Below are 12,179 nucleotides of genomic sequence, written 5' to 3' on the forward strand. Positions count from 1 at the left end.
CTGTAGTTTAAGCTCGTTTTCTGATCCTAGTTCTAATGGTTCCCAATTTTGCCCAGTGTAACCCCTTACCTGGTCCCAATTACGGCACCAGCTGTCATATGGACGATTTCCCCTCTCGCAGTGCGTACTCACTGAATAATCCCAACAGAGCCACACATTATATCCCCTCCAGGCACTGCCGACGTCCCTACAATTAACAACATCACACAGATCAAACATAAAAGAAATTGTGGGGCCAATAACATAATCTAATTCTAAACCACCATATGTGCTGAGACACTCATCCTTTTTACCAGAGACCTCGCGCTTCACTCTTGCCCGCAGCTTTAAATCACTATAGATCACGCGTGATGTAATTGGTGTATCAAACAACGCCGGACTGGCATGGCCTCCGTGCTCAGACTGGTTTCCCGGGTCGGTCTGCAACAAACAAATCAAAAAACAAATAGCCATGATTAGCAACATAATTGACATCAAACTCATAATAATTTTTAACATTGTGATGGCTTTTGAAACTCTTCTTTCATCACCAGTGTCTAATTGTTGTGATGGCATGGTGGTATGTGAATGTTATGGTGTAGTAAAAAGTTCAAAGCCCTTTATCAGAGCCTCTCTCTTGTTCTAGGTGTTCAGTGTGGTACCGCTCCTTTTCGTTGGCGCGGCGATCTCCTCCTAGGCTGCTCTTCTTTCTTCGACCTTCCGGGTAGACCACCGGTCGGCCCGTTGCACAGGTGTGAGGGTTTATTCTGCCTCTCAATTTCACCTGTGTTGGGTGGAGATTGATCCTTCCCCACCAAGCCCACTGCGTCCAGTGATACCAGGTGTCGCCTTTCCCCTTCAGTTGGACTGCTGTCGCCGTCCGAGCCGATACCTCGTATGGACCAATCCAGCGGGGTTCCTTCCACTTGCGTTTGATGACTCTCAGCCACACTGTTTTCGCGTCCGGGACCTCTCCTTCTCCTGTGGGCCCTTCACCAGCCGCCTGTTTTGTGAAACTGGACACAAGCGCCTTTAACTCGTTCCAGTAGTCTGCGTGGGACCGGTTCCCCTTTTTGTCCCGTTCAACCGAGCCCACCGTCCAAGGTGCTGGAAACTGTCTCCCTGTTTGCAGCTCAGGATGCCACCAATGACACAAGTTTCTCTCCATCTGGGCTATCCCCACGTGGGCGAGTCCGTGGGCTTCATCCACCTTCTGTTCTGCCATTTTGGCTGTCAGCACGGGGCGCCTGTCTGGCCCCCTCCACAAATTTCCATCCTGCCAGGCTCCTTTGTTTTTCCACACCCCCTTTTCCTCTGGGGATGCCTCCTCCTGGGCCTGTTTGACTTCCTCAATCAGGTCAACAGATATCTCCTCTTCTGGAGTTACCTGTATCATTTGTCTCCGTCCTTTGTAGCCTGCGGCCTCCTTCGCGGCTTCGTCTGCTCTCTGGTTTCCTTTTTCCACCATGCTGGTTCCTTGGGAGTGAGCTTTGCATTTTATAATACTCACCTCCTCTGGGTCAGCCAAGGCTTTTTCCAGTTCCTCCATTTCATGTTTGTGGGAAATAGGTGCATTGGTTGCTGTTCTGAATCCTGCTCTTTTCCACTGAGGCAGCTCCACTTGCGCTGCTCCAAACGCATATGCCGAATCGGTGTAGATGTTCACTCTCCTGTTCTTGGCTAGTCTCAAAGCTCGAGCTAGGGCTATCACTTCAGCTCTCTGGGCCAACTGCTTTCCCTCAATCCTTCCTGACTCTCTGACCTGATAATCTCCTTCTACTCTGCAAACCACCGCACACCCTGCTTTCAGTCCTCCTTCGTCTCGGTGGCAACATCCATCGGTGAACCAGTCCTCAGCTCCCGGTATGGGTTCGGCCTTCAGGTCCTCTCTAATCTTTTCCTCAATCTGTGCTCTTTTGGCGCAGTCATCAAATTTGGGGCCTCTAAGACTTTGCTCAGTCTCTGTTGTGCCCGTGGTGAGATACAAAATGCTTGTGAATTCACGTATGCCACTATGCTATGTGTAGTAAGTATTTTTAGTGGGTGTTCTCTCACTACATGTGCTGTTTTTTGGATAATTCTAGCGACCCCTGCTGCATGTTGTGTGCATGTAGGATGCTTTGCTTCTGTTGGATGTAGTTTTACACTTACATACATGAGCACATCTCTACCCCCCCCCCCCCCCCCCCCCTTTTTTCTGAAACAACACTCCATTCACAATTGAGTTTGTTTCAGAAACATCCAATTAGAATGGCTCATCATAGTTGGGTGTGACTAAATCTTAGGCCCTTTATAAATCCTGTTTTACCCTAATAAATGCGACTTCAGCTTCAGGCGTCCAAGGCAGCTCAGCCTTAAGGTGTCGAACGCCAACTTGCTTCATTAGGCCCCTTAAAGGGGCAGTTTTACCTGCATAATCCAGAATGAACTGCCTGCTGTAACCTGTTAAACCAAGAAAAGAAAGCATTTCTCTCACAGTTCGCGGTTTTGGGTGTGTCAGAATTTGGTCTCTGTGTGTGTTCATCAAACCCACTGATTTGTGTGCGATTACCCGGCCCAAAAAGGTCACTTCAGGGCGAACTAACTGCAGCTTGTCTTTACTTACTTCAAAGCCGCATTCCGCCAACCTATTCAACACAACGAACGACGCCGCTGTACAATCCGCTGCTGGCTTTTTCTAAAAACTCTCTAGGTGTGTTTTGGGGGTCCCAAGTTATTTTAGGTATGGCTCCTGTGTTAGGGGTTGGGTACTTTTCACGGACTGCGTCAGACAAAGCACATTGCACTTCATGATAAGGCAAATCATTTGCATAGCGAGTTGTGCGAGCTATGGCCTCTACATCTGCTAGCCCACCACCGAGCATACACCGCGCAGAAATGGCGCGAAAATCACCAATCGCAAGCTCTTCTCCTTCTGTTAGCCTGCCTAATTCACGCAACCACCTTGCTCCTCCTCCAGTTATAGGTGGAAGCTGTTTAACCAATGCCTCCAAATCTCTTACTTTGTATGCGCGGTACACTGGTTCATTTTTTGCACCAGCCACTAAAGGCAAATTATAATGAGTGCCCGCAGCTTTTTCTGCTTTGGTCACAGTTTTACACTGTCCCTTTTAAACTCTTAAAAATAGGCCTCCTCTGTCCCTGCTCTTTTTTCACCTGTCTCGACCTAAGATTCCTGGCTATACTTGGTTCTGACGCGACTCCTCCTCTGTCGTTATCTTCCTCCTCTGAGGTAGATGAATCATTGTCGCTCTCCTCTTCTGCCATGCTTTTGGTCATTTTGTCCTTTACGGTCTTCAGCGTATTTAATACTTCCAATAGCCCTTGCGGGTCTTCAAGCATTCGTCCGAATACTTCTCCTGCCCATGTCTGACTTGGCCATTGCTTTGGAGTGTTTTGACCTGCTGGTATGGGCCTGCTCTTCTCTTGCTGGTGTTGGAAGCTCGATGAAAGCCGGTTGTGCTATCCTTTCCACCGGTGAAATCATTTCCTCGTTTGTTGGGGTCCGATCCACTTCTCCAGTATGGTCTGGCAGGCTCTCTCTTGATGCTTCGGCTTCTGGCCTGTCTCCTCTCTCATGTGAACAGGAAGGCGAAGTCAAGCCTTCATCTGCGGCTAATGTTATCACTTTCCCTCCCCCACTCAGGGACTGACATTTAACTGTCATAGGCCCTTCGTTATGAAACACCAGTGGTGCCCTGGTGTATTCAACATCAGCTACTCCTCCTACAACCGCTGCCGTCTGTCCATCTGGGCCCTGAACTTGTCCTCCCCTTAGGGTCATTACAGGCATGACATGTTGTCGTCCTACAGCATTAGATGTTAATGTGGCCCAAGGAAGAATCTCTGCTGTGTGATACTTGTTAGCATCTCCTGGTTTTGGAATCCAGTTCTTCATTTGGTCTTCCAGCTTCTTATTTTGCTTTTTCAGTTGTTTCAAAGCCTCCACTATGCTTTCCATATCTTCTGTTTCAGCTGTGTCATCCTCCTCCATCCAGGAAGATGCTCCGTTCCACAAGAACATCCACTTGCAACACTTTGCATGTGTTTGCTGTAGTTTCTTGATTTGTTGGTTAATTCTCCAGTTAATTGAACGTTTCTCTGCCTCGGTTTGCAGTTGTTCCAGTTGCTGCTCACATCTCTCTCTTTCTATTTTGAGCACAAGACTTGGGGCTATTTTGTCATCCAGCCCTCTCTGTTGGGAAGCAATAAGCTTGCTTAGCTCAGCTTCCATTGCTTTGCATTCCTTCTCAGCTAATTTTGATGATCCAGGAGAAGCTAAACGAATGGCTCTTTTTAACTGTTCCTGCTGCTCCTTCAGAGGCTTATAGCCTCTGTGCCCAGTAGGTGTCATGCTCGGGCCGTCAGCCATTATCCTAGAACACAGGCTTACCTCCCTTTTTGTGACGTTATACGGCTCCTCCCTTTGGGTCAGCCCGCAGCGTCTGCCTGTTAAGTTTCACAATTACTTTCACTCCTCCAAGGGTCACTGTCTCCTTGTGATCTGCTTGGTAAGACACACAGCCAACGCAGTGTGTCAAGACTTAACCAAGCCTCTTTCAATATTCACTTATAATGACCACTTTTCACTCTGTAATATAAATGTTATAATATCATACACACTACATATTGACCTCGGGGCACAAAACAATAACACAGCTCGAATTCATTCACACAGCCTTAAATTTTTCTCAGAAAATTGCCCCAAAGCAATATCATGTTTGCTCACAAAGTGACAAATTCACCGTGTTCTATCGTAGCATAGGCAAAATGAGCCGCGTCTGTAGGCACCCAATTTGGATCATTTTCATTCTCAGTTATCTCCTTTAAGCCTCGAAATAGGAGAAGACAACGTTGCACATAGGTATTTAATTCATGCACCTCAATCTCAGACCACACTGTCATCTCATAAGGTGCATCACCTTCATGTGCGACAACGTGACACTCACAGCTGACCCCCAGCAAACCCTCCATTTCAGTAATTTTTATACAACAAGTGACAGAATGCAGCGCTGCCATGTTTGCTTATATTTTATATAAATAGGAAATTATCTGTGTTAAATGGGACTGTTTAATGCATGGGACACAATATAATCATTTATTGTTGAAGGGACAAATGTCAAAGGGGTTCTAACAGGTCCACTTTATTGCGTGCTCATAAATTTTGTATCTGGGTCACTCACTCAATATGCTTTATTGTTTGAAGTTATTAATTATGTCACGCTTATTAGTGGCTCATATTTATTTACGGCCTATGTTTGAACTTGACTACAAAGGCAGAGCATCATTTCATCCTTTCAGGGTGAAACACTCCACTTTCTCTGTGTCATGGCAGCTCAGAAAACTTCATGAACTTTACTTAAGATAAGATAAGATAAGATAACCTTTATTAGTCCCACACGTGGGAAATTTGTTTTGTCATGCTTGCTACTTGCTCAAAATATAGCTTAAAATCAGTTATGCTATCAGTATAAAATGTTTAGGATTTAATTAAATTATTTTCAACTGACTTACAGCAACTTACTCTGATCTAGGAACACTCTCTTATCCTCCTCAAAAACTGAAGTTACTCAGTCTTAAATGCTTTTTATATTACATAAATCAACTGTAATTAACTAATAACCTTCTAGTGATTCAGACTTGGTTTAAAACATTCAAAAGCCTTCTAGGGACCTATTCTAATCATAACCTATGTGTGTGTAAGCTTGTTTGCATTTAGCCCTCTGCACTCAAGGCATTTACTACACTTTATCAGTCCAGACAGTCACGCCGAACGAAGCTTCTGACCTTCAAAAGGCCGAGTGCCAACTCATTTATAAGCACATTTGCAAGGTGTGTCTGAAAATTATTTAAACCACTCTTTTTAAATCAAAAACTATTTACATTGTTATAACATCAAAGCCAGCAGCTTATTTACAAGCTTTCAGCAATAAAAAGCCTTCTGCTTATAAGGCTCACACACTCTGGGCAGGAAGTGAAGAAGCTCCGTTCTCCTTCCTGCCACCAGCTCATTTGCATGTTCACACACCGTCTAAAAATAGCTCGCAGCGCTGCAGTGCGCTCTCGTCACACACAGGGTCACACAAAGCTCAGACAAAATTCTATTATTTTATATTACAAAAGACGTCTTATATTTACAATCACTGACAGGCCTGACAGATTCAGCACCTAACAAATTTCGACAAATTTAATATAACGGGTCTCACCGAAGAAAGATAACTTTTTTACGACCAATTGAACAGTATCTGTTACTTCTGGAACAGTTTCTGACCTAATTTCTAAAGAGCACCTACACAATTTCGACAAATTTAACCATAACGGGTCCAACCGAAGAAAGGTAACTTTTTTGTAATCAATTAAACAGTATCTGTTACTTCTGGAACAGTTTCTGACCTATTTTCTAAAATCCCTAACTCAATTTAACAGTATCCAAAAAAGCACATGACACCGTTTAAAACGGTGAGGAGACTCTAACTCCTAGCTTGATTCCGGGATGCCCTGTACCCCACAGTTAAGCCAAACTGAACTAACCCTGTTCGCCGACAGGTCAAGACCGCGCGTCCACGGCCAGGAGGGAGCGTAACCTCCGGGCTATGCGCTTCTTAGCAACTTCTGGTGCCGTCCTATAATAATTTGTAACAATTTGAAACAACAGTCAACACCCTAAAACAAGAGTCTGACTAAGGCAAGTGCCACCTAGAGGTCAATGGAGCCAACCCTCACTTATAATCACACAGGACCACACTTATAACCAATTTGGACTTTAACCAACAACATGACCAATTCCCTACCAAACTACCTGAGCCTTTAACTCAATATCCAGGGACTCAAACCCAACATTATTATGTTCATATTTCTTCAACTTCATTAAATACTCTTAAGCAACTTTAACTGCATAACACACGGTGATTCTCATCAAAATCAAAACAGACACCCACCAGCAACGTCAGTGAGTAGACTTTTAATTTAATGCAGCCCAATTTGGCACAATTTGGGAATCAACTCAACAGGCAGTGCCTTACCTTTTAGATGCACCCGGGAAGCTCACTCACTCACATCAGATCCCTGGTCCGTGCCTGTCCGCTCGACCACCTCAGACCGTCCACACCTCGCACATCCACCCCAATATCACAGGACGAGCCCCCAAAATGTTAAGGTTCAAAATATTGGGGATGGACACCAGAGGAAAAAACCCATAATAACAACACTGGTCCGGTCGGGTTGAGTCAAACGATGATTTAATGATCACACACGTGGGAGATGGACACTGTATGCAGACGGTCTCAGATCTCGTCTCAAAAAACACATCACCATAGTTTTATGAAATCAGGGTATTAGAACGCCCCTTCATGCGTAGTGACAGGTGCAATACAATCAATGTTGACAATTTTATTTAACACAAAGAATAACATTGTCTCCTTCCCGAGGGCAGACGCGGACTGCCCCCGTCTCCTGGAAACCGTCTGTACCCTGCTAAGACACAACATGGCAGCTACAAGGACTCTTTCATTTACTCAGACCATCAGTGTGTATTGCTCTAAATCAAGTATATAATATTAAATGAATATTGCTGGATCAGCTACTTCTACTTAAAACATATTAAAACATGACTAAGCACAAAATCACCAAGAATAACATCTTATAAGTGCTGTGTAAGCGCGTGCGGCCTTCCAAGCTCAACGCCTTTGCCCTCCATAGATCAGCCAGACTCGCGCTGGCTGTAGCTTTTAACCTTTAATTAACTTGAGCACAACTCTAGAATAAGCGACAAACTGCAATGTGTATGGAATGATCATGGTTACATCTGCAATGGAAAATCATGTTATTATTCTGGTACCTGCAAGGAAAAAGATCAAACTGAAATTATAGCCATCACTGTAAATGCAAAAGATAATGTAAGGTCAAAAACTTCAATTTATATTTAATGCAAAGCTGGTTATATACTTCTAATGAACTAATAATGCCATATTAAAATAATGAATGAAAATGAGAAAAACATCCCCTCCTTATTTTACACATGTTAAGATTTTTTTTTTTTTCCACAGATCTCTCCAACTATTGAGGACCCAGAGGTGTTTAAAGACATCGAGAAGCAAATAGAGAGAGCGTCCAGACACGGTGCAGCCTGAGTTCATCAGTGGGATGCCAACAGGACAGTCTAAGCAGTTTCTGGCAACACAAAAGTCACTCCATTAATAATAAGTGTGCAAAAATGCTCATGCTACGCACAAAGTGCTGCAAATGTGAGCACAATTTCTCAGTGAAATAAGAAACTTTTCTTGTTTTCTAAATTAAGAAAAGGTAGACATTGATGTCTAGCCTTTGGAAACCAGTCCAGATCCACACAAGTGGATTCATATTTCTATTTTGAATGGATCATACAGTTAGATCTAGAAATAACTGAATAATCATTTTTATGATTCTGGCTATCAGTCATGAAACAAAAGTAATGCAACTAAAGTGCAGACCTGTGTGTTTAATGCAAGGGAGTGAACAAAAACGTCATATGAAGCATTTAGCATTTGTTAATGTAGTCACTTTATGTTACTAACAAAGGCTAAATCCAAATGAATGAACAGCTTTAGCTGGAACGGCGTGTTGTTTGTTCTTGTTTTGATTTTTGGATACATTTTGGCTGCCGAGTTGGCATTTTGTGGTGCTTTTTCTCACAAAGGCATGACAAAAAGGGGAGCAATACCATAAAAGGGGGAAATATTTTTTACTACAGAACAAAAAGTAAATGACACACACACAAAACAACAGCTTGTAAACAAGCCCCCTATACTGCTACTATATGTGTGTGTATCATTTTTTTTTAAAGTCCGTCCAATTAACGCACTTTCAGGCTGTGAGATCGAACTGAATGACTAACCCTGTGTTATCAGAATCAAATTATTAACATTTTGATGAATGTTATTATAGTTAAAACTACAACTAGAGGTGAAAAAGTTGACTGAAATTCAAAGCTAGACTTTTGAAAAAATAAAAGCTGAAATGATTGTGAACAAAAACATACAAATTTTCCTAAATCTTGCCCCGAGGATATGCCCTCCATACAAATTTAACACTGAAACTAATAGAAACTAACCTAAAACTAAACATTTTCAAACAATACAAATTAAATGAGAAAACCCAAACTAACTGGAAATCAAAAACAATTCATGCAAAACAGGGTTACAACATAAAATTGTTCTGCCCTTTGTATATGTATTGAAAACAACATAATAATGTGAATGCAAAGTATGGCTTTGTTATTCATGAAAAATAATGAAGACTCATTGACAGTATTTTTCTTTTTTTTGTTGTTTTATTGACAATGAAAATTTGTTTGCTCACCACTGTTTCGACCAAAGTACAAGAAGTAGTAAAAAAAATAAAAATAAAAATAAAAAAAAGGGGGGAGGGGGGGGACAGGACACAAAATAAAGCGATTTGTTGTTCGTGCAAATCGAAGAAATTAAAATGAAAAATTAAAAGCTTTTAAGACTTGATTTTGAGTCGTCCGTCGGAAATAACTAAAAGACAGATAACAGGGCAGCACGGCAGGTCACCCTGTGAAAACTGACAGAAAAAGCGTTAACAATTACACCAAATGTAAGTCACAGCAAGCAACAGGGTTTTTTTTTTTGTTTGTTTGTTTTATCATTAAGTCACCTCACTTCAACATGGTCATATACACTCTACACACACTATGAGCTAAAGCAGTCTGTCTTTCAGTTATTTCATCTGTTTGTCTGAAAGGAGGGAGGAGGGGGGGAGAAGGCCAGCTCGGCTAAAAGTGTAGTTGTCCTTTTTGTGTAAATGCATCGCCTGACGAAACATACAGTACAACAAGTGACATGTTCTATGTATGACGCACTGCCTCTTCTTTTTTCCCCCCTTTGATCTCTGAGAGGAAGTTTTGTGCGACTTCAGAGAGCATCGGCGTCTCTTTTATTTTGTCCTTGGCTACTAAATAGTCCGTTGAGTTGATGCGTTTTTGTTTTTTATTTGTTTTTTGTTTTTTTTTTAAAGAAAGTGCTTGTCATGTTTTTCCTGCGTGTCGACACATCCCCTCAAAATGCTTTTTTTAAAAATGAGTCCATAAGAAAGGATCACGTAGTTGCTAGAATGGGGACTAGAAGTTGTTTTTTCCCCCCACCACTAGAGGGTGTGTTTTGCCACAACATCCAGTCTCTTCCTCTCACTTTATGGTGCAGCACAGGATCATCATCGTCATAATTATCATTATCATCATCAGCAGCAGCACAATGAAAAAATAAAACCATATGTACAAAATGATCTAGAGGGATGGGGTAATATGTTAAGAGCAGCATATAGTAATCTATGGTCCACTAAATGAGGTGGCAGAGATGGGTTTTTTTTTGTTTGTTTTTTTTGCACAAACTGAATATCTTTTTATACATGTGTTTGTGTGTGTGCATATATATATATATTTATGTGTGTGCATATATATATATGTATATATTAAAAATGGCATATTTATATTAATTTACAGATAACCTACACATCTCCTGTAGAAGAAATACACAGTACATTATGCTTTGACAAGTAACTGTACATGTAAAAGGTAGAAATGGGACAGCCTGCAGGACAGTTTAGCACCGGCGTCTGGTGCCCACATTATAGGGGACGAAAAGGGGTTGTGGATGTGGGGGTGGTGTTAGAGAGGAGAGCAGGGCTTCTTGGCAGTGCGTGTCAGAATGGTTCACTCCTCAGCAGGTTTCACCCGTCCAGCAGCTCCACTAATTAGTCTCCTTTCAGAACTGCACCTTAAGGGGAAACAGTGAGTAAATTTTAATGAGAGAGCACTTAGTTATTTTTACCCCATTTTTCGATGTTTCGAGGTGAACCTTTGACCTTTCTTGTAGGTATCAGCTAAACAAGATGGATAAAGATGCTTTCAGATATATTTAGTGGCATCCTTATTTTAATGAATCAGCCTTTAAAAGAACTTTCAAAGGGACCTCTTAAAATCCCCCATATTTTCTGTTAAAATTGTAGATTCTTATATTAAATATAGCCAATTTTTCATGAAATGAGTGTATGAAAGTAATCCCTGTGAGGCAAAAATTCATACTTCAGAGTGATCTAAATGCTCAATTTCAGATGGGGATAACAGATTAGAAAAACTAATGAGGTCAACTCAGGCACAGGAGCCCCAGGGGTATTTTCAGGTTTTTTCCAATTGGGAACAGATGAGAATTAATGGCAAGGCAAGGATTGCCCACAGGAAATCAGAATATTTGATCACCAATAAATACAGCGTAGGCTCATGTGCAGCCTGCTTTCGCCCTCTGGGGAAACCCTTGACAAGCCCCTCCTACAAATTCTGTAAAAAATTCTGTTTGACTATGTTCTCATTGGCTGCCCCTTGCAAACTAAAGGGGATAGGAGTTAAAGTCCAGCAAATAGAAATATGAAGCTAGAGCAGACTAGATTCACCACAGTGGACTGAGTCAGGTGCCCAAGATGCAGTTTTTTTTCCTCCCACGTTCTAACTGGCATACATATATAACCTGTATACAAAGAACCAGCACAAAAGTCCAATGACTGGGAATTTGGCTCTTGTTAATAAAACACGAGGCTCCCTGGAAACATAGTTTTCAGCTTTAAGAGGTAAATATTGATCATCTGGTACCGGCAGTTTCATAGAGCCTGATCTTATTTTATGCAGCCCCATTTACATATGTGACATAGCTGAGGTAACTAAGTTATGCATAATGATTAATTACTTCCCTGTCTGCTTAATGGATGGTGTTAAAGTCTTCTTCTACACATTTTTTTATGCACTCAGTTTATTGACAGGCTTCATTGCGTTCTTTCAGCTCAGCCACACAACTTCAACAACAGTGTTTTGGGCTGTAAGCTGTTCTAAAGTGCGGCTCAGCGCACAGCAGAGCCATAACTGAACACAGCAGCAGATAATGACAGGTCTGCTGCTGTATAGCGCCTATAAAACTCTTCACTCCCATCGGATGTTTTCATGCTTTACTGCTTTGCAACTTCAAACTGAGGAGGTTTAATGTTGCTACTAAACAAATCCCCCCAAAAAGTAAGTAGGTAAATATTTTATCAAGTTTTGCACCTTCAGTAAATACTGCTCCTGAAATGCAGAAGCCTGCAAAGGTATGCAAATGTCTTACTGTATCGTTCTGGTACAGTATCCCCAGTTTCTGAAATGCTCTGAACTTTGCATC

At 42.0% G+C, this 12,179-nt stretch overlaps 2 protein-coding genes across 7 annotated transcripts in view; one reads left to right on the forward strand and one right to left on the reverse strand.

Annotated features, from left to right (window-relative positions):
* The window catches only part of acss3 (acyl-CoA synthetase short chain family member 3), a 64,601-nt gene extending 55,394 nt beyond the window's left edge, over nt 1-9,207 (forward strand). Inside the window, exon 16 of the mRNA XM_085437301.1 lies at nt 8,025-9,207. Within this exon, the coding sequence (XP_085293427.1) occupies nt 8,025-8,108 (84 nt within the window). The 3' untranslated portion in view covers nt 8,109-9,207. The remainder of the gene's footprint in view (nt 1-8,024) is intronic.
* A 59-nt stretch (nt 9,208-9,266) lies between these two features.
* ppfia2 (PTPRF interacting protein alpha 2) overlaps nt 9,267-12,179 on the reverse strand; it is a 182,267-nt gene continuing 179,354 nt past the window's right edge. For all 6 annotated transcript variants that reach the window (XM_085437296.1, XM_085437299.1, XM_085437300.1 and 3 more), the window contains one exon: nt 9,267-10,751. Coding sequence is in view for 2 of the 6 variants with exons in the window: in XM_085437300.1 (XP_085293426.1) it covers nt 10,740-10,751 (12 nt within the window). In the remaining 4 variants the exon portion in view is untranslated. The remainder of the gene's footprint in view (nt 10,752-12,179) is intronic.

This window comes from Copadichromis virginalis, linkage group LG17 (genome assembly GCF_057382275.1).
Source record: "Copadichromis virginalis isolate Kocher_CV1m ecotype Utaka linkage group LG17, C_Virginalis_male_GT1.1, whole genome shotgun sequence".
NCBI classification, from domain to species: Eukaryota; Metazoa; Chordata; class Actinopteri; order Cichliformes; family Cichlidae; genus Copadichromis; species Copadichromis virginalis.